The 27,674-nt window shown below is 34.1% G+C and overlaps 1 protein-coding gene across 1 annotated transcript in view; it reads left to right on the forward strand.

Moving 5' to 3' along the window:
- The window catches only part of LOC145277487 (dynein axonemal heavy chain 5-like), a 690,378-nt gene that overhangs the window by 314,728 nt on the left and 347,976 nt on the right, over window positions 1–27,674 (forward strand). The window contains exons 10-16 of the mRNA XM_080128869.1: window positions 334–643; window positions 5,782–5,918; window positions 9,851–10,079; window positions 15,807–15,985; window positions 16,978–17,184; window positions 19,499–19,816; window positions 25,659–25,818. Of these exons, the coding sequence (XP_079984995.1) occupies window positions 334–643; window positions 5,782–5,918; window positions 9,851–10,079; window positions 15,807–15,985; window positions 16,978–17,184; window positions 19,499–19,816; window positions 25,659–25,818 (1,540 nt within the window). The remainder of the gene's footprint in view (window positions 1–333; window positions 644–5,781; window positions 5,919–9,850; window positions 10,080–15,806; window positions 15,986–16,977; window positions 17,185–19,498; window positions 19,817–25,658; window positions 25,819–27,674) is intronic.

The raw sequence follows: 27,674 nt of genomic DNA on the forward strand, positions 1-27,674 counted from the left end.
AGTATATGTTGTTAACCCTTTAGCGAATATCACATCCCATTTTTTTTATAATAGTGAATTTATAATTGCATTTATCAAACGAAGTCATTCTACGTCTCATTAATTTTATAACATACATATTAATAGACTATTTACACCTACTACACAAAGCACCTGTCGATTAATTATTTACCGTGAAGACTTTTAATGAGTGGAGAATTTATCGTGAACGAGTTTCCTTAATGTTCCTGAATTTTCAAGTACAAGAATATTGGAGAGACCCAACATTGACAAGTCATTTAGCTAGTTTTACATAAGCTTGTTTCATTTTATTCTCACTTTATATTTCTACAGATCACGAATCAAATGATTACAGCGTGCAAATCGTACATTACTTGTGACGGCCGGGAAACTGTTTGGTCTCAGTCGACCGACCATGTAATCAGCAAACTCCAGGATTGTATCCACCTGAACAGTACATATCAAAGCAGCTTCCAACAAACAAAGGAGAAACTTGAGACGATGCCAAATGAGCGACAATTCGACTTCTCTGGCATGTACATTTTTGGCAAATTCGATACGTTTATCAGAAGGCTGAAGAAGATCATCGAGATGTTCGAAACGATAGAAATGTATTGCCATCTTTCCGAATCAAAAATTGAAGGTCAATGCGATTTTCTTTGTTTTATTTTTGTTTCTTCTTCTTTTTCTTCTTAACTAACATTTTGTAAATAGAAAACGGGGATCATTATATATATATATATATATATATATATATATATATATATATATATATATATACATTTGAGCTTAAATATACTCAGAGATTTATTTGTTTACAATAAAAAAATATAATTTGTCGAATCACCCATTTGGCTCGGGTCAAGTTATTTGAATGAGGGAGAAAGTGAGTTTACAAAGTTACTTAAAATATAAAAAACAAATTCACAATTAGCATTTTTTCTTCTGAAATTTTAGGATGAGGATTTATTATTCGTATTATTGGAATTTTTTCCGAAAACTGTTCTCATCTTGAATGTTATATTTACAACGAGTCGATCGATGAAACCTTCAACTTTCTTAGGGTGTATTTTGTCGAACTCGGGAAGCTTTCTGTGGAACTCGTGAATATGCACGCAATTTCCATCAAGCACCTTTATTTAATTCACGAACGTAGCATGCTCTCGTTCCGTTAACCGCACTGACTAGTTGCATATTGGATATATACTTGTTAAAATTAGTTGAAAAGTTACACTCTTCTGGATGTTGAAAGTTAAATCCTCAGTGCGGGCGACATTCAAAAATATAATTAAGAATGCCATTCAAAATGAGAACAGTAATACAAATTATTAATCGTCATCTCAAAAATTCAAAAACGTGATGTTGTGTTTTTTTAGATTATTCTAACTACAGATAATGGAACGATAAAATTGTTGCTCTAGAAAAGACATGATTCCATTTCCGTTTCATGAAAACCTGATTTCTTTATTTTATTGCAGACCATCTACTAGTTGGTCATTTGTGTACAAATCCCAAGAACGATAGGAGCTTTTTATTATATTTGAAAGTGACAATTTTCAACGAGTGAGATCAGAGATACGTCACTTTACAACGTATACTCTCTACCGATCCAAATTAAAACAGGACCAGTTCCAGCACTCTCAAAATGCATCGCTAGATTGCCACAAATTACAGGGATGTATCCACGATGATGAAAATAAAGTTTCCGGCCACGGTTACGGTCTTTGGGGTGGTTTCAAGTGAGGGCAACATCATGCCACCCCACATTTTTGAAGTTAGCTTAATAGTCAACACCAAAGTGTACCTGGATATGCTGAAAATTGTGGTGATCCCTGTGTATAATCAGGTGGCCACTAGCAGATCTTGGGTATGGCAGCAGGACATGGCGCTGATCCACAAGTCCAAAGTGACCCAGGCTTGGCTTCAGAATGAATGCTACGACTTTGTACTCTTCTCCCTCAATGGATACCCCCTGTAAAGATGGTTGTGTAGAGCAAGGGTTGCACGATTTCTAACACACTTCTTCTGAACGGCACTGCTTGGTTTCAGTGGCAAAGAGAAATCTAGGGCAACTGGAAACAGTGGCAAGATTACTGGATAGCATTTAAAAGACCTGGTATTCACAAATGATGACTCATTTAAATGTGACCATCGATTAACTTCGGTGATCTAACCAGAACCGGTGTGTGAACGTGATTATGGAGGGGGCATATATTTGCTAATAATAATAATAATAATAATAATAATAATAATAATAATAATAATAATAACAACAACAACAACTACTATTATTATTATTATTATTATTATTATTATTATTATTATTATTATTATTATTATTTTGCATCGTGCATATTTTTATAAGACACACATTTAAGTCGCGTTACAATCATGACAAACTGGAAAACAAGAGTAAATACATTCGAAGTCTTATCTCGTGAATTTTATCTAAACTACAAACAGGGAGAAAGAATAAAACAACAACAACAACAACAACAACAATAATAATTCTGATTTCGTTTATGAACGTCTCTCTGGAAAGGGATGGGATTCATTTGCAGAGAATTTCCCTTAATCCCGGCTTCAAACCAGGAGCTTCAAAGATCAAGGGTTTTCTTAATGATATTGGTGATACCTATAATTGCAGAAGTTTGAAGGCCGCCTTAACCATCGGGATTTGTAGTTTTTTCAATTGTCCTTCCAGACGACTTGATACTACTCCTAGTGTACCATCTACGACCGGGATTATTTGTGTTTTAACCTCGTGTATACACCTTATCTCCAAGGCCAATGGAGCATAATTGCTACACTTCTCATTCTTCTTCTCTCTCACATTCCTGCCCCAGGATACTGAGAAGTATACAATCTGCCAGTTTTTTGAGACCTTGTCACTGACGACCAAATCCGGACGATTATGTTTCAATTGCTTGGTCGTTATGACACTTTTGTCCCACCATACTTCTACCTTGCCATCTTCACTTGTTCTCACTTCATCAGGCACCTCCTCAAACCATTTTCCAGCACACTTCACCCAACCCTCTTACACACCTCCCAATATATCCGGAGTCCCATGCGATCGTGTCTTTTGCGGTACTCTCTCTGGGCTAGTCCACTACATCCTGCTGCAAGGTGCGCAATTGACTTACCACAAATCCGGCATTCTGAAGCAACTTCCTCTCCTAGAACCAGTTTTTTAACAATCGTGTTCCTAATGCCTGCTCTTGTGCTGCACAAACAAAAGCTTCAGTACTCTTAGCCAGATACCCAGCTCTAAGCCATTGCCATGATCTTTCATCAGCCACTTCTGCTATATCCCGGAAGACCCTTCCATGCATTTTCTTCCTAGCCAATTTCTCTGGCCTTTCTCTATCCATACGTTTCACATAATCAGCCTTGGTCTCACATACCTCCACTTCATTGGCCACAATCTTAAGCATCCACTCCTCACTTCTAACCACATGCTCCTTCAACGAAATCTCCTCGGTTCTAACACAATCTTTTACACTTTTCAATCTTCTCCACCATCTTTCCTCTTTTGATACAGCCTTGCTACACTACTTCGAATGTGAAATATACCAAACATTTCTAAAACTTTTCTTGTTTTGATATCCATGCCATGCAAATCTTATCAGACCATTCTAAAATTCCTGCACTGTATCTCAAAACACTGACTGCCCATGCATTCACTGCTTTTCTTAGGTTTCCTCCATACAGGTTTTCCTTAATTTTTCTGTTCATGATGCCTACACCCTCCAGCACTCCCAAATACTTATATCCTGTATCTTCTATTTTTTTCATGATTTGGCAGCACTATTCCATTCGAATGAACCTTTACTCCTCTTTTCATCACCAGCACCGCACATTTACTAATCTCAAACGCCATCCTGATGTCTTCTGAGTATGTCTCCACAAGTTCTACCAGTCTCTCCATTTCCTTTTCATTTCTACCGAATATTTTCAAATCATCCATAAACAGTAGATGGTTGAGGCGTCTGTCACCAGATCCAAAGTTATACCCCAGTTTTTCTCTCTTCAAGAGGATGCTCAGTGGCATCATTATCATTACAAAAAGAAGTGGCGATAACGCATCTCCTTGAAATATCCCACGTTTAATGCCAACCTGCCCCATCTCCTCTCTGTTTGCTGTCAGCACCGTTTTCCATTCAGCCATACTTGTCTCCAAAAGCCCTACCACATTCTCAGCAACCTTCATCATTAATAGTACTTCACGTATCCATGAATGAGGAACCATGCCATAAGCCTTTCTGTAATCGATCCATGCTACGCTCAGATTTCTCTTCTTCTTCTTCGCATCCTGCATTATTGCTTTATCAATTAGTAGTTGCTGTTTAGTACCTCTCGAGCCTTTCCGGCACCCCTTTTGTTCGTCAGGAAAAACACCATTACTCTCTAGATGTTCATAAATTTTCTCCGCAAACATTCCAGTCAACAGTTTCCCTGCAAATATTCCAGTCAACAGTTTCCACATCAGTGGCAGACATGTAATTGGTCTATAATTATTAGCATCTGTTCCTTTTGCAGGATCTTTCCTAATCAGTGTTGTTCTTCCCTTCACAAGCCAATCAGGGACATCTCCCGACTCTACAATCCTTTGCAGAGCAGCAGCTTTAGGTGGATAAAAGCATGGAAACTGTTTAAACCATAAGCCCATCATTCCATCTGGACCAGGTGCCTACCAGTTTGTCCTCCTTCGTATGCCAGCATTAACGTCATCGATGGTTATCTCAACGTTCTTCATCTGCTGCATTTCTGGTAGCCTTTCTCTGACCTCTCCAACCAGCTAGCCTTCTCATTATATCGCTCTTCGACGGACCAAATCCCACTCTAGAACTTCCTTGCATCTTTCGCATTTGGAGTGTTGTTATTTCCCGCCTGTTTACTACCATTTAATGCTGTATACAGCTGAGACTTATTGTTCCGGAAAAGGTTGTTCTGCCAAAATGCAACACTTTTTCCAACAAAGTTCCTAATTTTCATACCACCAGTGTGGACCTTCTCTTTCAATATTGTTAGAACGTTCATCGTTCCTTTTTCCAGCAATCTATACCTCCTTTCAAGCTCGTCCTTGGCTTTCTGTCCTAGTTTAACTCCTTTTCTTATTTCTTCGATTCTACCAATGTCTTCCCGCCACCGTTTAATACTTTCTTCAATCCGCCTCTGCCAGTGTGGCCTTCTATCCTTCATTTCTCCCTTTCTCTTCTGTAATAAGCCAAGACGATTCGCAATAACGTATGCTGCTGCATACAGAATCCTGTTAAGTTCCGTAATCGATATGTTCTTTCTTATGATGTTGTGAATTACTCCTTGAATTATTTTTACGTCGTTTTTCACCTTCAGCCTATCACTACTCTTCATACTTGGAATCTCTATGATATCGTCTCTAAGAAGAACCTCTCCTAACTGTGCTTCTTTTTCTACAGAAGTCAAAGTTCGAACTTCATCACCACTTCTCCATACATCTACTTCTTTCACTGGCTAATAACAATAATAATAATAATAATAATAATAATAATAATAATAATAATAATAATAATAATAATATATTGAATCATACAAATATTTTGTGTAAGTTTCATCTCCATTTCAAATAACATTTTTATTTCCAATAATTCTTCGTTAGCTGATATAGTTAAACATGTGTTCGACATTTTTTTTTTGTTTTATTTTTTGTTATATTGATTTGTTTTGATCCCTTGAGATAGCTATCTTATAAAGCTAAACAAATTCAAGTCAATAATTCGTTTTATCCTAATGTTCCAGGACTGGAAAGCATGGTGGTCACGTTTCAGATGACCGTTTCAACCTTAAAAAGTAAACCCTACGACTTTTTGGATCAAAGAAAGACGGAATTTGATCAAGACTTTGAAGAATTCAAACGAAAAATATTGGAACTTCACGTGAGTTCATCCTTTGGATAATTTTTTTGTAAGAAAAACTTTTTCGGAATTTTATCAAATTCTGCATCTCATAGGACAGATTAAAGGATGGTGTTTAGCACGAAATCATGTTTGGCGTCATTGAGAAATACAATTTGCCAACTATTAATAAAACATATAATTTTAAGTTGATTCATAATGAGATTTTTTTAATTAAAAATTCCAAACAATTTCCATTTAATTTAGACCATTTCAATTAGTTGTAATATTTGGATTAGTTTGATTATTTGGATTAGTTTGAATTAAAACCAACGGATTTGGCATTTTTCACTATCAATAAATTTAAGTTTAAATTTAAATGCATTCATAAGAATTAATTTTATTTAATATAAGCGGGGGTACCCGGCGTTGCCCGGGTGGGGAGAGGTGTTTGGAGGGTGTAAAATAAGAGTAGGAAGTCCGGGTGGAGAGAGGTGTTAAAAAAGTGGAAGTAGCAGGGGGATCAAAACAACAGTAGGGAGACCGGGTGGAGAGAGGGGTAAAAATATGGTAGTAGCGTAGGTGAGGGTACTCGGCGTTGTAAAACTTCTCAAATGCACTTGTGATGTTAGGTTGTATAAAAGTGTTAACTTCCTACTTTAATCGGATTTCCGAGTCAATAGGAAACCATTTCACGCACATATACAGACAAATTTTATATAATTGTAAAGAAATAGATATAGATAATGACGTATTTGTGTCTTGTACACATAAATGATTATATCTCGAATTTTCTGGAGCGATAGAATGATCCAATAATTTTTTCCAGTTTTACGAATCGATTTAATGTAAATTTTACATTTCAGACCTGGATTTAAGTTCCGTCTTTGAAGCTTATCTTCTCCAAGGAGAGATACAGTCATAGAATACGCTACGTTCAATTTTCGCGTTACCTACATCTTTAAATAGTTTTGCGATTTTTATGTTGATTTAGTTTAAAAATGAATATTCTAAAGTTATTCTACAAATCTGGGGGAGTACATTAAAATATATAAGGAACATTTCTACCTGCATGCAGTCCAAAATGTAAGCTCACAGAAAAACGAAATGTTCCATTACTTACCAGAGAGGATGGACACGAAGGCCTCCATTGAATTAGGGGAGTTGCTACGCACAGGTTCGCCTTGTTGTATGACATCTAAATTATTATTATTATTATTATTATTATTATTATTATTATTATTATTATTATTATTATTATTATTATTATTATTGTCATCATTATCATTATTATTATTATCATTATTATTATTATTATTATTATTATCATTATTATTATTATCATTATTATTAATAATAATATTATTAATGTTTTGAATTATTTAGATTATTTTGTTAACTTGGATTATTGGATTATTTGAATTAGATGAATTAGTTGGATTAGTTATGTTATTTGGATTATTTGGATAATTTGGATTAGTTCAATTATTTGAATTAGTTGGATGATCTGAATTGTTCTGAATATTTGGATTATTTAAATTATTTGTATTGTTTGGATTAGTTGAATCCTTTGAATTATTTTAATAATTTGGATTACTTAAATTATTTGGATTATTTTGAAAATTTGGATTATTTGGATTATTTTGATTATTTTGGTTATTTTGATTATTTGTATTATTATGATTAGTTGGCTTATTTGGATTAGTTGTATTAGTTAGTTTCAATTTCCATTACTCTCTTAAGCTGTAATCGATATAAGAAATTTTATGATAATTTTAAGCCATTTTTGCCACTATTTTTTTCAGCAATATTATTTAAAAATCCTTCAAATATTGCTACGTCCATGATTTTTTTTATTTTCTCATCAGTTCATTCAAGCTGGGGATGACGCATCCTACCGGATTTCAAAACGTTTCTTCGTTATCTCATATATTCCCATTTAGAGATCTTTTTAAGATTGTAACCGTCCCCATAAATTAAATTGTTTGAATCTTTATTGCACTTGGTCTATCTGGTGTATTTGCCAAATAGTTTTTAAATTCTTTTTCATGAGTCCAGTTTCTCCTATAATTACTGAAATGTTTGCATTAGCAATGTCATTAGAAATAATTAAAATGGGATATTAGTGCCCAGCAATTCTAGTTTTACGTGATGCATTAGTTATGTTGGTAACAAGAGAATGTTTCAATTTGTTCGGTTTAGCTCAAACTATGCAGCTATGGAAAATTTGTGTCTTCCATATGAAAGTGAAAGCGCTAAGATGCACTAAAAATGTGTTTGGACTGTTTCAAACGAGATGTGGATTCACGAAAAAGCGAAACAAAATGGTGGGAAAATTTTATTTGTTTTAAGATCAAATTTCAAAATTTCATTATTTTTTTTTTTAACTATGAAGCCATTTAATTAAACAAATAAGTCAAATAGTTGTAACTCTGCCCGTTCTGTACATCATTTTATTTACGTTAAGTGATCCATCAAACTGTAAAGGTTATTTTAGGAGCTTGGGATAATGGGTTCAAATGATACTTTCACAACTTCAGATTAATCATAAAAACACTTTTAGAAATGTTAGAGACTTAATTTGATTTTTGTTGTTTTTTTTTTCCAGAAATTTTAAGAGGTTCCATTTATGAACAAAGTTAACAAGGGTGAAGACCAAAATTATTTGCCTGTTTCCAACTCTGAGCCCACTGTGTTTTTGTTCTGTCGTCAATCTAGAAAGATAAATTTTAAACTGAAGCACTTTTTATTTTGATCCAATCTGAAATGCCTCTTTTTGAGACGCTAGATTTCCTCACATTAAGACCCTAGCCCTTATGTCTAACATTTGCATCGAGTCAAGTAAATGAGCATTTGAAAATATTGCAGAACAAGGAACACACACATCTGTACATATTGCAGATGATGATGATGAATTTATTGCAATTTTATTATCTTTTTAATTCGTTGATGATTTTTCTTAAAATTTTAATCGATTTCACAATTGCTTTGCATGGCACCTGCCTCATATTTTAATTCATCCAAATCATTCTTCAGTTTTTTTTAGAACTTTCACAGTGCTGATGTAATTATTGTCATTAAAGTAATTCTTCTAGGTTCCGTATTGTCTTCACTTCTCTGCAAAGTTCCATGCATTTATTTAATTTTCTCGTTGATCTTCAGCCTCTGATCGGCTGAGAGAGCGAAATATACGACTTGCCAGTTTTTCCTCTCTTGTTGACAATTATCAGTTCCATCCTTTTTTGTTGTAGTTCCATATCTCTGAAAATTATATTCCCTTCACTTTCTAAGATTGGCTTCGGTTTGTGACTTAATCATTCGTCTGCATGTTGCAGTCTTTTCTCCAGTTCAAATGGACTACATTCTTCATCAAGTTATATTTATCTTAATTATTTATACATTCTTCATCAAGTTATATTTATTTTAATTATTTATACATTCTTCATCAATTTATGTTTATTTTAATTATTTATACATGTTCAAGTTTGCTGAATTCATTTATTATTTAATTTACCGTCTCTTTATCAACACTATACATTTATTCTTTTACTATGTCTTGTCTATATTAGCATACATTTTCTTCCTTCTGGTCGCATTGTTTTGTGCGGTTGTAAGTAGTGATTCCGTTTATCTGTTCAAGTGTCCTTTCTGTGGCCATGTCTATATATTTTGGTCTGTCTCATATATTGTCACCGATGAAGCTCCTTCTCTTTCCGTTTTTCCTTGCTTTCCTTTGTTTCTCTTTTCCACCCACTCTATCAGTAACGATTAGGTTTTCAGTGTATAAAACGCGGCTGTTACTCAGGAGAAAATATTTACTCACCAGTAATAGTAATTCGATAGTTCATACCAGAGTTAAGATAACTACCGTAGTCAGTAATCTAAATGAGTAACGATTAAGTTACCACCAATCCATTAGTTTTCAGCTGTATTTTATGTGTTTTTTTAAATTTTCTAATCTGTTATATACAAAGGTATCAATCGTACGTTTCATGGAGCAAAAATTTGATCGCATCACCAACACGCAAAGAGCCTTGAATATTCTACACAAATTTGAATGTCTGAACTTATCCAATCTGGACCCAAGTGAGCAGTATCATCGGATATTAATGCATTACGCCAAGGATATTGAAATCGTGTCTCGCCTCTATCAGAAGTATAAAAATGATCCACCAATTGCTAGAGATCAACCTCCGATCGCAGGTAAGCAACTATTAAAGGCTTCGCCAATGAATCGGGAAGATTTGAAAAATTAATTAGTTATTGAAAAAAATACATTTTAACAACTTTATTATGCATAAAGAATCTACATTCTTTACCAGTTTATTTAATGAACAAGCTATGGGTGGGGTAGAATTTTGGGGGTGAGGGTAAGCCTTACCTTTAGACGTCAGTTATGGAGCAGTGAACGAGTGAGTATTAAGTATTGGGCCGAGGAAAATCCGCATTTGCTTCATGGTGTTATACGCTATGACCACAAGAGTTGTTATCAGTGCATTTTTTAATGGAAATGAGGTAATGCAGTCAGTGTGAATTCTTAGCATTATGTTGAGATGATAAATAACTTTTTCACTTTTCAACTTGTCCGTTTTGTAGTGGATGAGAAAACACTTTTCCAACAAGATGGAGCTGCAAGTCACACAGCAAGAATTTCCATCGATGCCCTTAATGATTTATTTCCAGGTCGTGTCATTTCTCGCAGCGGAAATATCTCTTGGTCCTCTCGTTTACCCAATTTGAGTGCTTGTGACTATTTTTAAGGCGTCATCTTAAAACGACAGTGTTTGAAAGTTATCAACAGAACAGTTCCGGTTCTCAAAGAACGTATTGCAAAGGAGATTGAGGCAATGCCGATAAATATGCTTCAAGAAGTCATGGAGAACTTTTACATCTGAATCCAAGAATGCCGTGCCACTAATGGTACCCATTTGAAAGGAGTATCTTTTTTAAATAGTAATACTTCTTCATTTAAAAAAAAATGGTAAAGAATGCAGATTCCATTTATGCATAATAAAGCTGCTAAATTGTATTTTTTCAATAACTAATTAATTTTTCAAATCTTCCAGATTCATTGGCGGACCCTGTATATACGCCATCTTTGTTTTATCCTTTACTAGCGGTTTCTTTTTGTTTATATACTTTATAGTAGATGAACGCTTTTTAGGTGATAGAATAACAAAACACATTTTTTTTTAGATCAAAACGTAGAATTCAATGTTGAAAAATAATAATTCGCAATGAAATTACTCAATTCGTTCTCTTGTTTTCTTTAAAATTTAACAATAAAAATAAACCGAAATAAGAATAACTTGCTTTGATTACTATTTAACCCATATTACAACGTTGTTTTGTAATCTACGTATATAAAGATAATCTACGTATATAATGATAATCTACGTATATAATAAAAGAATTTAACGTAAAGTTCACAATTGCCAATGATATGTGTTAGATGGATAAATTCCGACCTGAAAACAGAAAAGCTTCCCGTTTTGTCAGAAATATCGCTCATTATATATATATATATATATATATATATATATATATATATATATATATAAGCGAAAATGTGTGTATGTATGCTCGCTTTGTGTGTATGTCCAAGAAAGGCTTTTTTCAGAGAAGCGCTCGGTCGGCTCACAACTTCTTAAAACTTTTTATATCACATATAAATCATAATATCTCCGAGTTAACAACGGATCTCTATTTAATTTGCTCTACTTCTGGAAGATAAATATTCAACAGTTTTCACTCGCCGCATGTGGATTAGGCTTTCTCCTATAATAAAAGCGACACTAATTCTGGCGGTATTTTTCCGGTCGCCATAGCCGAATATTGTCCGAAAGCAATCAGCTTTGATCAATGTGGAAATATTTTCCTTATATCAGACAAACATCTTGGGAAAATAAAAATAAAAACCCCGCAATCAAAGTTGACCTCATTAAGACATTAAAATGTGTACCTGCAAATTCTAAGTAATTAAATAAATTCAAACGTATTTCTGTTAGTATGTCGTGGTGGCCCAATGGTTAACGTCGTATGTTTTTTTTCACACTTTAATTTCCAACTTTGTCTCAAGGGTTCGACAGCCATTTCTTATACGTCCATCTTTTTTGATCGCACTCTGTCTTATCCATTCATTTTACCCGTCCATCTCCTTCGAGGCCGACTTTTTTCTCCGACCACGTGGTGTCCTGTTTTTCTTTTTCTACAGACGCCATCCGAACACATTTGCCAATTTGCATATGCGTTCAAACGCTGCTCCTGCTGCTAATACAATCGCTTGCCATCTATCCTTTGGCTGCTAATATTTTCACACGTGCTCATATGCGCTCTGTTACACAAATATAAGTAATAGACATGTGTGTTCGATAAACAGATGCATAGATAAGCAAATAAAGAGAAAGAGAGAGATAGACTGTTAAGCAGCTCTTCAGTGCAGCTAGACTAGCAACTACTTCAAGCTGGGATTAAAACTCGACAGTCAGAGCTGCTAACCGTTACGCTGTTCGGCTGCTGCAAAGATTAGAATGCGAAATTACAGTAATTAAACATTGTTATGGTCTTGAAAGTTTTTTCACTCTTTTAAACTGTATGAAAAAAAAAACTTTGTCAAATCAATTAATGACTCGCAATCATTGCATTAGTTTCTTGCAAGAATTTACGCTAGCCTTAATATTATTGTACGGATCATCACACATATATATATATATATATATATATATATATATATATATATATATATATATATATATATATTAGTGATGGGACGATTCAAGTATTTTTCCCGATTCCGATACAATTACCGATTCTGATTCTTTAGAAATTTCTAAATAATTAACTATAAAATTGTGATCTTGTCCCAATTTCCACAAAACACACACACACACACACACACATCTTAAATCTCAAACGTAAAAACACACTTGTGAGGTGTGACTCAGAGATTTTAGTCTTACCGGAAGTTTTCACCAATGCGTATTTATTTTTGTATTATTACTTACAGTGGAAGATTTTTCTTAAACCAAAACCAAATAAAAAAGATAATCTAAGGAATCGGTTTTGGTATCGGAAAATAGGCTCAAATGTTTCAGATTCCGATACCCCCCAAAAAGCTCTAATTTTTCCGATTCCTGATTCCAATTAATCATCCCAACACTAATATATATATATATATATATATATATATATATATATATATATATATAGTGTTATATGTATATAGTTGTATATATATATATATATATATATATATATATATATATATATAATTGTATATATATATAGTTGTATATATATATAGTTATATATATAGTTGTATATATATATAGTTGTATATATTTATTTATAGTTGTATATATATATTTATAGTTGTATATATATACAACTATATATATATATATATATATATATATATATATATATATATATAGGTTGTTTGCTCAGCAACCGACAAGGCTAATATGCTTGCCAGCCGGATTGCTTGAACTCCACACTGGACCCTTCCAACCACCCACTGCCTGACTTTCCTTTGCGGACAGACGACACGCTAGACGATCTAAAAATCACCCCTGCTCATAAAAAATCTTGACACTTCAAAAGCATGTGGACCTGATCTCATCCCAGCTGTGCTATTAAAAAAGTGCTCAGCCGAAGTAGCTCCAGTTCTCTCCAAACTCTACAACAAATGCCTTAATGAATCATGCTTTCCGGGCTGTTGAAAAACTGCTTCTGTGGTACCAATATTCAAGAATTCTGGCGAAAGAACTGACCTATCAAATTATCGCCCCATTAGTCTCCTCCTACTTTTCGCCAAAATATTTGAGACCATAATTAACCATGCTCTAGTCCGGCACCTTACAGATACTAAACTTCTGACTGACCAACAATATGGATTTAGACAAGCCCGTTCCACAGCTGACATCCTCACTGTAATCTATGAACGTATATACCATTCACTGGACAAAGCGGGGGAGGGAAGAGCGGTAGCTCTAGATATATCTAAAGCTTTTGACAGGGTGTGTCATGAGGGTCTCCTCAGGAAAAGTAAATCATACGGTATCACTGGTAGAATACTTAACATAATTAAATCCTTCTTAGATAAGAGAAAAATCCAGGTTGTCCTCGACGGTCGTACATCTAAACAGTGTGATATAAATGCGGGGGTACCTCGGGGGTCTATTCTTGGACCTCTATTGTTCCTGATATTTATTAATGACCTCCCCGACAAAACTGCCTCTGAGATGGGTATATATGCTGATGGCACTACACTCTATAACAGGCATGACAGGAAAACAAATAAACACATATCTAAAGAAATGACCTCCAATCTGTAGTGGAATGGGGACATAAATGGATGGTCACATTCACTGCTGCCAAGACTAAACTGGTTTCCTTCAATAATTACAAGAAACCTTCTCTGCCACCAATAGCAATGGCCAGTGACTCCCTGTCTGAGAGTACATCTTTCAAACTCCTTGGCCTAACGTTCACAGGAAACATGAGCTGGAACAATTATATTTAAAACATTGCCAGGGCCGTTGCGAAAAAGGTAGGCTCTCTCTACCGTGCTAGAAAACTACTGACACCTGAAAGTATCCTGTACCTCTATAAGGCCACCATTCGCCCATGTATGGAGTATTGTTGTCACCTTTGGGCTGGTGCATCTGCTACTAGTCTCTCGCTCCTGGACAAGGTTAAAAAAAGAGTCGCCAATCTGATAGGCCCTGAACTGGCATCTAAGCTTCAGCCTCTGTCCCATCGACGAAACGTTGCATCCCTCTGCTTGTTCTGCAAGTATTTTAATGGTGAATACTCTGACGAACTGCAGACACTTGTGCCCCCACGGCGTAGACACCCTCGACAAACCCGACAGGCAGCTAAATCCCACCCCCACACTGTAGAGATCCCTAGATGTAAAAGATCTTTCTACTCCAGTAGTTTCTTCCCCAGAACCGCTAGACTCTGGAATTCCATTCCATGTTCCTGCTTCCCTGACTGTACTGACATGCAGAAGTTCAAGTGCAATGTGAATCGACATCTTGCTGCCCAAATCCCTACATAGTGCCCCAGTAGTTGCTGCCCCTGATAGTAGCCCCCTACACCAAAGTGGCAATGTGCCTAGTTTTGGGTGGAAATGTAATGAAAAAAAAATATATATAATTAGAGTTTTATTCTTTAGGTTTAGGGCAAATTGGCCGGCATTTTTGTTTGTCAAACAAACCCTCTTACACTTTTTAAGATGAACTGCAAGTTGTTGGATTGGAGGATGCCTTTCATGAATATAAAAACCCAAAATACGCCAAAATGCTTTATTAGTGTCGATATATCTATCAAGTTCATATCGAGTAACTTCATCAGTAACATTTTTTGTAAGAAAAACATGGCTGCATCAGATTCCTTAGTTATGTATTTACAAACATTTTTGATAGATTTCACAGAGTTGCAAAATTCAGCATTAATGTGAGCATTGCATTTCCTTGAAAGTAAGGGAGAGTAAAGTACAATCCACCTATTGTCAATTTCATGCGTGCCAACCATAGTTTTAAAGCCACCATCTTCAGGAGTCATTCTTTAAGACAGATAACCATCATTAACTAGGTGTCGTTAAATAGTCAGCTGCTAATACTGATGTGATATTGTCAAACTGGAATAGTGTTAAGGAGAGCTGAAATATAAGGATATGCTGTAACTAGACGTTGAAATATAAGGATATGCTGTAACTAGACGTTGAAATATAAGGATATGCTGTAACTAGACGTTGAAATATAAGGATATGATGTAACTAGACGTTGGTTTTCATTAATAAAATCACATAGTTTTGATCTGTTTACTAATTTACAAGAAAGAAAATTTAAACTTGGTAATAATTTTTGAAGACCAATCGAATCTTTGGGTCATCTCTCAGTTTCAACTTTACCTATTTTGCAGGGAAAATAGCATGGGCTCGCCAGCTGTTTCGGCGCATCCAAGAACCAATGGAAGATTTTCAAAGAAACACAGTTATATTGCAGTGCGGTGACGCCAGGCGTATCATAAAGAACTACAATCGCATGGCTAAAATATTGCTGGAATTCGAGATTCTTTATCATCGCTTTTGGCTTCGACAGGTTTGTCTGGTCTATTAGTATTTTACGTGCGTCCATGTATTTGTATAAGTGTCTGTACGTCAGTACATTGGTCTGTGACGTTTCAGTTTTAAATAACATTTTAATTGCTACTCGGAGAGAACACATCTGCTGTTTTATTACTATCTACAAGCTCTTAACTAGTCTGGTTGAAGACAGCATCTATTAACATCTCTCCTCTACAGCATACTTGGAAAAAGAACAAGCAAGGTGCAGGAGGAAGTGTTTAGGTACCGGTGACCAGTTATTTATCAATAAAGCCATCCTTGAAAATTGTAAGAAGAGACAAAACACTAAATATGGCGTGGATTGATTACCAAAAGGCATATTATAGTGTTCCCCACACGTGGCTACTGCGATGCCTACATTTATATAAAATCCACCCAGCAATCAAAGAAACCATGGCCGTACATATAAAACTGTGGCAAACTACCATGACATTAAACCACACTAATAGAACTGAAAAAATCCCTAGCATTGAAATCAAACGAGGACCCCTCCACGGGGATAGCCTATCTTCTTTACTCTTCTGCCTGGCGATAAGCAAATTACTCAACAAAAAACGGAGTGCGTACAGTCTGAACCAATGTCGTCAACAAGAGAATTGGCAGTTGTTGTAGCTAGACAAGTGCTTGTGAAAGTTTTGCAGGTGGAGGTTCAAATATTGAAGCTCAGATGGCCACTTGCCACGAAAATAATAATAGATTAGTGATTTACTAGCAACCTCTCCTGTGAAAAAGAGGTTGCAGAAAGAAAAGAACATCATCTATTAGGTTTCAAAGCCGATTTTAAGAGAAAAAAGCAGAAAAAATGTTTTCACTTTTCTCTATTGAAAGAAACCCATGCAATATTTTAACGAAACGTTGAGTTTTAGGACTTCCTATTTTCCATTTCAAATCACACGTGTGTATATTGTAAGTTTTTCGTGTTAAATCTGATCACGTTTTTTTTTTTTTTTTTTTTTTAAATTTTAGGTAGAAGAGGTGAAGACAGGCCTGCAGACGTCTCTTCTCGCGCGGCATCCGGAAACGAATGAGCTGTTTGTCAACTTTGATATTCAGGTGATGGTGATGATTCGTGAGGTTGAATGTATGGCGCGCCTCGGTCTGGAAATACCCCCGTTCGCTTGTTCTCTCCGTGCCAGACAAGAAGAGTACAAAAATTATTGCAACTCTTTGGAGGTAAATATATTAAAATACATGTTTTTTTTTTGTTATTGATTGGAAGTGACCTAACTGATTCAATGAAGACAAACGAGTTTACTAATTTATTTCAATATTGCGTTCTTTTTCTTAGTCAACGTTTAATTTCCGTTTCGTTTCGGTTTTAAAATTGCCAATTTTACTTTTTTATCGACTCTGAATTTTAGTTTATTTCTTGCTTTTTTCTCAATTTAACCGACCATAGGATTTACTTCCTGATTTAGCTTTCTTTTTAAGTTTATCAAAGGTTGCTGATTACATAAATAATTTTGCATATTGAAATATGAGTCACCTTTAGTTCAATCATAAATATCAATCATAAAATTCAATCATAAATATCAATCATAAAATTTTATGGAAGCTATGTTTAGATTTAAGCAGTAATAGAGAGTGGGAGAAATTGTTGATAGTGGTTGCAACGAGTCGAGTGTTACCTTTGTAATATTTATCTATTTACTTTATTTCAGCTCAAGGTATCTCTTGTCTTGTGCTTAGCTTTTTTTTTCATTTTAATCCGCACTTAATAATATATTCTTCATTCTTTTCTTTTTCGTTATTTTATAATATATAGTTTTCTGTTGTCCACGTTTTATTTATTTCGTTTACATTTATACTATTTCGTCAGCACTGGGTCTTCTCTTTTTTCAATCCACCGCTTATTTATATTGAGGTAGGTTTTATGGATGTGTAGATTGTCAGATTATGTGGAGAACCAACCATTAGACAAGTAGTTAGGAAGCGTGATTCAGAACACACTCACTCGTTCCTGATTTTGAGACTGGCCGCTGAAAGCGCAACGTGCACAAATCTTAGATCGATCTCTCATGATATCGACCGGAAGATAACATCTAGACGGTCTCCATTCCTGGGAGCTTATCTTTACATAACCCGTGGCAATTTTTCTCTCAGTGTGACTTTCTTCATTAAATTAGATACTTATTTTTTAATTAAAGAAAATATGCCTTGGGTGGTCGGATTCTGGTTAGAGATATTTTCAGTTTTCAGTTTCCCCCTCTTTCCTTAGCAAGTACTTCCTCTTCAACGTCTGTCATTCAAACAAAACATGTTGCGCAGCGCATGTTTACATTTGGTTTAGTCATGGAAGCGAAAACAATCGTTCGTACACCCTTCTTATTTTGTCCAGATAAGTTTTTGAACATGCGATCATCTCACAATCATATTAGTTTTGTTAACTTTCAGATACAACACAGTTGTTTGATATGTTGTATTGGTTATGTCCAATGTTTCTTTACATATATCGATGAGATCGTCTTTCTGCAAAATTGTCAAAACTGTTGAATATTACTTATGAACATGAATAATTTTTTTTAATGATTTTTAGTATTTTTACCTTTGTCTTGTTTCAACGTAAGAATAATTAAGAGATCAGCACATTTATTATCACTATTCCCTTTTCTTTCCTTGTTTTCATCTTTGCTTCTTTCTGTCTCCCTTTTCTTTCTTTCGTTTAACGTTTAATTAAAGATGATAGTAAAAAATATCTCCGATTTTTTTTTTGATTTTTCTGTCTTTCGGTCTCATCCAGCGGGGTTCACTCTAGAGGAGATAAATTGATATCCCTCGAAAGAAATTATCTAGGGAATATCAAATTCACAAGAAATCCTCAGTCGCATGCATATCCCCGTTAGGAGAAATGATGACATCGTAATTTAGTTTTCATTCTTTCGTTTTTATTTCTTTGCCAAAGTTTATCTTTTTTTTCTTTTTTTTTCTTTTTTGTCTTCCCGTCTGTTTTTCTTTACTTTTTTCTTCAATTTGTCAACTTTTCTTTGGATATGTTAGCCATCATTTAAGCCAAGAATATCTATAAAATGACATCATCCAGATCAATCAATCTTTCTTTGCATCATCATCATCATCATCATCATCATCATCATCATCATCATCATCGCTTCTATCTAATAATTTCTTCTCTCAGACTTCTAGGCGTTGGAATTCCCTCTTTGTTTCCTGTGTCTCTGATTTTACTAATTTGCTGAAGTTTAAATGTAATGTGAATAACCATCTCGCTGCTCAACTCCCCATAGTCTCCTGTTAGACACGATCCTAAATAATATCCTGCTGCGTTCCAAGTGTTACTACGCCTTGTATTGGGTAAAGAAAATCAACCAACCCAACGCAACCCAACCCTATCAACACAGACATCTAATCTCACGCACCCTCAATCTTACATTTATTTCGCTACCCTGGCTCATTTGATAAAATTCCCAATAAAATATATAATTTTATTATTACTCCATGTTTGCACTTATTTGTCTGTTCCATTTTACAGTTAATGCTTCAAGAGAATCAAAGGGTCCGCAGTAAATTCCCATCAGCCTTCGGACCTCTTCTCGGACCACACACTGCCGTTGTAGATGCGGCCATCGAACCAGGATTAACCACGTTGACGTGGACAGCAATAAACATTTTGGATTATATCAATAACGTCCACAAAGCTCTGAATCAACTTTCCCTTCTTTTCGATCGAATCAATGATTTGTGTGAATTCCGAGTTGATGCCATCTTGCACGAAATGAGCACAGTCTGTTTGTGTGAATTGCCAGACAACGAACCTTGGACAGTGAAGTACTTTTTGGAAAAGACACAAGTAAGCAGCTTCAAAATGAAGATGAATTTCTCTGTTTAGAAATGTAATTCTGCGGACGATTTTTCTATCATCAAAAAATTGTTCGTTATCTTTTCTTCTAGCATCACAAAATTGTAATTTTTTCGTTGAAGGAAACTAATTGATTTTCTCGATGAGACCAATGTAGTTAGCCCAATAGATAGTGACGTCTTTCAGTAGCAGCAATGTTGGTTAATTTTAAATTATGATTTACAGGAAATACATATAGCTGTGTTATATTTTTTATATTTATAGGGTATATATATATATATATATATATATATATATATATATATATATATATTAAGGCAATCATGAAAGGAAGACGTGTTCCTTCAGAATTCATTTTATATTAAAAAAAAGACCGAGAAGAAAAGGAAAATGGATAGCGACTAAAAAATAAAAGTAGGGAATAAAAAAAAAAATCAAAACGAGTCAGTTGACATGTTTCGCCCTCACTCATCAAAGTTGGAATCGAGGGATTTTTTTTTTTTTTAGTAATTTGTTTTCCTTAATAATAAAATCTAAAAAATAGACGGGAGCAAGAGCAATCGTATGGGGATGAATTTTTAGAGGCTGATCACGTTCAAACCCAACAAAGGGAAGGTTTCCTAAGGCGAACGTAACAGTCGACCAAACTTTTAGATGATATACAGAGTGAGCTCGACTCAATACGGAGAAAGAGTCGATGCTGCAGTTCATTGCACAATCTCGGTATTTAATAAAGTGTTCCGTTATAGTGGATCCATATGTGTTGTTTACAGCATTGGTAGGTAGGAATGTTCCATTCCTGATTTTGCTCCGTACATTTTGTTGTATGCGACTTACCAATTTTAAAGACGTTCGACCTACGTAGTTGGCACCGCAACCACATTTAAATGAATAAATGACATTACTAATATGATGAGGGGGTAGAACATCTTTTTTATTGGAAGCCATTAATGGTTTTGTATTATACACAACACGAAAATTTGAAGCAAAATAACATTCTTCAACAGTTGAACTAATTTGTTTGGTGAATTTTTCACTTACTTTCCTCAACCACGGCAATCGAATATTAACCAGACATTTAACCAGCATATTGGGTTTTGTTCTTAAAAAATTCGCTATTTTTCTTTTAATGGTGGTTTCAATTACATCTAAAGGATACCCATTATTGCATCTGTAATTGTATTTAATTCCTCATCCAATTTTTCTAGCGAGCAGATCATTAGGGCACGATGTGTTAATATCCAAATTAAATTTATCGTAAACCAACATTCACTAGGCTGTATACCTGCTGGGATTCATTCTGCCCTAACAAGCGCAAATATAATCGGTATTTTTTTTTATATAAAATAAATTCCGAATGAATACGTTTTTCCTTTCATGATTGCCTTAATATTTAATTGTTTTGTACCCCCAAGAAAATCATGAAATATATATATATATATATATATATATATATATATATGTGTGTGTGTGTGTGTGTGTGTGTGTGTATATGTGTGCATATATATATGTATATATACACCCCATAAATATAAAGAATACGTGTATATATATATATATATATATTTTTTTTTACCCCATAAATATAAAGAATACGTATATATATATATATATATATATATATATATATATATATATATATATATATATATACGTATTCTTTATATTTATGGGGTAAATATATATTCCTTTTCAGATTAAATATGTTTTTAACTCCTTTTCAAAGTGTTTTTAACGTTTTATCAACTGTTTGCTCATATATATATATATATATATATATATATATATATATATATATATATATATATATATATATATATATATATATATATATGGACGATGTCAAAAGTAAGCATCGTTAAATTCATCACCCACACAGCAGCAGTCGTATAGCTTTATGGTGAGAAGCCTTGACTGTCATTTGGGCGGTCAGGTTTCAATCCTGGCTTTAGGCAGTTACCTGTCTAGCCGCACTGATGAGCTGCGAAACAGTACTGCATGTGGTTGACTATATGTTTTTATTTTTATTTCTGTTATAGTCGCTTATTTTCTTCCGCCATTTTCGTTTCATGCAGAAAGAAGTATATTTCTAACAGTTTTCTCATGTCTTTTTTTGTATGACTCAGGGGAAAAAAGAGAGAAGGCGAGAAAGTAACTACTCTTAACTAATTATTTAGTATTCAGTTAACTTCTTAACATCTATAAGTGGCATAAGGACAAAAATATTGAGGTAATTAGCGACTATCAAAATTCCTTACATTATTGATTAATTGCGCAAAATATTACAGGCTCGAATTGTTCGATGTCTCCTTAGCACAGTATCCACACACGAACACAACAACTTTAAAAACGTGACGTCATTCGCCATCTCGACTCATACTCTGTTTTGTCTGATTCGATCTTTCATATTTTAACCTCAAATGGCAGCCATCTTTGATTCAACCCCTGGAGTGGGTGATTCTGTTGTTATTATTCTGTACCCACTGTGACAAAATTTTCAGAATTCATACTAGTTAACTTAATTGCTATTGATGTAGGATATCTTATTTGTAACAGATGAACTAAATCTTCTCTTTCCACCTCATGTGTTGATGACGGTAACGTTTACTGAACACCGAAAGGACAGAACCAATCTTCATCCGCTGTCATACTTCTTTCTGCAACACAATTTTGTGTATGCATAGCTTTAACTTCTACCGGAAATTTTCGTTTTCTTACTTAATATAATCGTACGTAGAATTTTCCATTTTTGACACGATATTTACCCACTTCGGCTAATATCGTAACTACCACAGTAGGGGAAAGTGTAAATAGTTTAGATGTTCCTAATCTGTTTGATTACCATTTTTATGTAAATATTTATTAAGTACGGTTGAAATTAGTCATTAAACCCTCCTCTCTCTTTTATATAGGTATTATATGTATTACAATCGTGGAGTTAATGGAAGTTTACTAGGCAAAAGAAAATGTCAGCTTCAGTCCAATATAAGTATAAATGTTAATATTTATCCAGACCAAATAAAGAAGCTCAATATTAGAGTAGAAAGTAGAACTTAATATCAGAAGCATAAATGAAAACTGTAAAGCAAAATTTACATGAAAAATTTAGTTTTCGACAGAATAACTCAAATAAATAACTTTTTATTTATTAGAGGTATTCAGTCGAAAAAAATATTTACTCGTAAATTTTGCTTTACAGTTTTCATTCATTCTTATATATATATATATATATATATATATATATATATATATATATATATATATATATATATATATATATATATATATATATATAAAATGAAAATTACAATTGAATTTACAAAAATGATCCAAGATGGTAAAATTAAAGTAAATTATAAATATTAAAGAATTAATATTTATAAAATTATCTCAGCCAGATATAAAAGCTCGATAAAACCAAATAGGAAATAGAGCTTATAATATGAGCGAACAGTTAATAAAATATGTTAAAAAACACTTTGGAAATGAGTTAAAAACATATTTAATCTGAAAAGGAAACACTAGATAAATGGATATCCCGTAATTGGAAGAAGATGATCCATAATAACCCAAAGGCAGAAATCCATGGAATAATTCACAAACATGTGTACAAGGAAAAAAATAATATTAATAAAAAAAAATAAGATGTGCTTTTCACTCTACTTCCGAGACATAACTAACTTTGGATTTTACTTGTACAAATGGAAATTTTTTAACTTTCTTGAAGTTTTACATTTGGATTTTACTGTCACTGGATTTTTTTTATCTTCCACCAGACTATCCATTCATGTGTAATCACCTTTTTCTTTACCATATTCCCTCTGCTTTACTTATTTTGCTTTCAAGTAAGATCTTTTACTTACTTGTTGTTTCCTCAAATACTTCTGCATGCAAAATCCGATCCCGCATTTTGCTAATTCCTACCCTCTGATGAGAAGGAGAGTATTTCTTCGACACTCCGCGAATTAAGGATTATCCATTTATCTAGTGTTTCCTTTTCAGATTAAATATGTTTATTTAACTCATTTCAACGTGTTTTTTAACATATTTTATTAACTGTTTGCTCATATATATATATATATATATATATATATATATATATATATATATGTGTGTGTGTGTGTATGTGTGTGTGTGTGAAAATATGATTTTAAAAATTATATTTCTCTTTTTATATACACAAATCCTTAACTGAAGCAGATCTATGTGATAAAAGTATATACCAAAAGTTCAAAACGACATAATTTAAGTTAAAAATAAGGTAATTTTAACTTCTCTTCTAATTTTCGGATTTTTGATTTATTCCCAAATGCATTGTATTTTCTTTTGGTGGATTGATAGTTGTTACTTCTTCTGTGTAGTTAAGGGCAAAATAGATTTATTGATTGATATAATTATTTTGTGCTACTAAACAGTTACTGTCAATGTCAACGGAATTAAAGGAATAAATTGTAAAAGTGATAGAAATGGAACAAAATCATACTTTTCATTGCCAGAAATACATTTCAAATGTACTGGTATTTTATTTTCTTCAATTCATTCATCTAGAAGAAGTCTTACAATTAAGATCAAACGTTGATGAACAAATAACTTGGATTTTTTTTATCGCTCTCTCTCTCTCCCTCCCTCTCTCTCTCTCTCTCTCTCTCTCTCTCTCTAAGGAAAATTAGATCATACGGTATCACTGGTAGAATACTTAATAATAATTAAATCCTTCTTAGATAAGACAAAAATCCAGGTTGTCCTCGATGGTCGTACATCCAAACAATATGATATAAATGCGGGAGTTCCCCTGGGGTCCATCCTTGGACCTCTACTGTTCCTGATATTTATAAATGACCTCCCCAACAAAATTGCCTCTGAGATGGGTATATATGCTGATGACACCACACTCTATAACAGGCACGACAAGAAAACAAATGAACACATATCTAGAGAAATGGCAGAAACACTAGAGGATGACCTCCAATCTGTAGTGGAATGGGGACAAAAATGGATGGTCACGTTCAATGGTGCCAAGACTAAACTAGTTTCATTCAATAATTACAAGAAACCTTCTCTACCACCCATAGCAATGGCCAACGACTCTTTATCTGAGAGTACATCTTTCAAACTGTTTGGCCTAACGTTCACAGGAAACATGAATTAGAACAATTACATTGAAGGCATCGCCAGGGCCACTGCAAGGATGGTGGGCTCTCTCTACCGTGCTAGAAAACTACTAACACCCGAAAATATCTTGTATCTCTATAAGGCAACCATTCGCCCATGTATGGAGTATTGATGTCATATTTGGGCTGGTGCATCGGCTACTAGTCTCTCGCTCCTTGACAAGGTTCAAAAGAGAATCGCAAATCTGATAGGCCTTAAACTGGCATTTAAGCTTCAGCGTCTGTCCCATCGACGAAACGTTGCATCCCTCTGCCTGTTCTACAAGTATTTTAATGGTGAATGCTCTGACGTGAACACCCTCGACAAACCCGACAGGCTGCTAAATCCTCCCCCACTCTGTAGAGATGCCTAGATGTAAAAGATCTTTCTACTCCAGTAGTTTCTTCCCCAGAACCGCTAGACTTTGGAATTCCATTCCAGGTCCCTGCTTCCCCAACTGTACTGACGCGCAGAAGTTAAAGTGCAACGTGAACCGACATCTTGCTGCCCAAATCCCTACATAGCACTCCAGTAGTTGCTTCCCCTGATAGTAGCCCCCTACACGAAAGTGGCAATGTGCCTTGTTTGGAGTGAAAATGTATATATATATATATATATATATATATATATATATATATATATATATATATATATATATAATGATGTCTTTTTTTGTTTGTAGGCTCTTTGTACCAAGGGAATAGTTTCATTAAACCAAAAGAGTCGCAATGTAGAAGACGCAGTAAATGAGCTGATTAATATTTTGTGCGAAAATCCCATCGAAGCTAATCAGACGGAAACGAGCAACTCACAGGCAGATGAAGTGAAAACAGTCGATGAAGGTAAGATATACTATATTATTATCATCATGATCAGGTAAGATTATACATCATCATCATCATCATCATCATCATCATCATCATCATCATCATCATCAGGATCATATAAAAACTACATTGGCCATCCACACTGTACTACTACACGCAATACAAAGACCTTTCTAAATAAGATAATCAATATTCATAACTTCGCATATATAATTAACAGATAACAACAAAACGATATAATTAACTACCACTACTACGTCTTTGGCAATCAATTAATAGTATATAATATTTAATTCATATAAACGTTATATGAAATCGCAGCTACATAATATATATATATATATATATATATATATATATATATATATATATATATATACATTTATGCATGTTTCATAGAACAAGAGGGATAATTGTTTTTTGCGGTCCGTTTTTTTTTTCTTTTGGCTAATGTTCGAATCTTTTGTTCGAGTGTAAAAAAATGCTATAGTCGCTAACGTTTTCGACTTCCATGAGTCATTTTTTTATATTCAATTTTCACCCCAAACAAGGCACAGTGCCACTTTGAAGCAGGGGACTAATATCAGGGACTTAATTTGCAGGGGCATTATAAAGGGAGATGAGTAGAAAGATATTTGTTCACATTACACTTGAACTTCTGCATATCAATACGGTTGGGAAAGCAGAGTCCCGAAAGGGAGTTCCAAAGACCTGCAGTTCTGGGGAAGAAACTAATGGAGTAAAAGGCTTTCTTTCACCTAGGGATCTCTACTGTAAAGGGATGAGACTTAGTAGCTTGTCGGGTTTGTCGGGGGTAGTTACGTTGCACCCGAACAGAACGTTTGAGCATTGACCCGCCAAATGGAAATAACAGATCGCAAGAGAACAAAGAGGAATTATCACTGCTGTTCAATGAAACATGCATAAGAGAGAAAATGCTGCCTATATATATATATATATATATATATATATATATATATATATATATATATATGTATATATATATATATATATATATATATATAGTAAGTTATAAAATATATATGGCGATTAAGCTACACTGAATATTCCGCGTTTCATCCACTCTAGGATTCTTCACGCATAAGCCTTAAGAATCCTATATATTTTATAACTTACTAACTAGCTCTACCACGTATTGAGCACTGTTGAAGTAAATACTTAAAGTTTACGTATAAATTTATACTTTCGTATATTAATTTTATGTGAGTAAATGAAGTAGTTATATATATATATATATATATATATATATTAGTATATTAGTATATATATATGTATATATATATATATGTATATATCCCTATATATATAAAATGAACTAATTTTTCCCCCATATGATTTTGACCTTAATAGGATTAAAAATCAAGACATTTCATGCAAATGTAATCTGCACAAACTGCAGCACAATATCTTAGGTGTGTTATAGACATATTATCTCTCCACTTCTACGATAATCGTAGATTCTTATATTTTTTATGCTGAGAGTTCACTGCCAAAATCGTTTAAAATCAATGGAAGTAGTAAAATGTTTTCTCTCTAATTAATTCCTTATTTCTCCGCCACCATTTACACCGTTGCGGAATCGTTCACAAGGGACAGTTACGAAGGAACGCCGGTTTCGGTTTTCTGTACTTCGTAGTTGCTTAAAAACCTGGAATGGAATTTTACCGTGTCTTTCCGTTCTATGCTTCTTATTGGGTGAAACGCACCACGAACTTAACCGATAGCGACATTCCCACAAACACTAATTCTTATCCCACGCCTGATTATCATTATTCCCAATATTTTTACACAAAAAAACAAATTCTTTTCATTTCCTTTTTATAAAATAAAATATAAAACATAATTTCCGT

The sequence above is a fragment of the Euprymna scolopes genome, chromosome 6 (assembly GCF_053919585.1).
Source record: "Euprymna scolopes isolate OS-2025 chromosome 6, ASM5391958v1, whole genome shotgun sequence".
In the NCBI taxonomy this organism is placed as follows: domain Eukaryota; kingdom Metazoa; phylum Mollusca; class Cephalopoda; order Sepiida; family Sepiolidae; genus Euprymna; species Euprymna scolopes.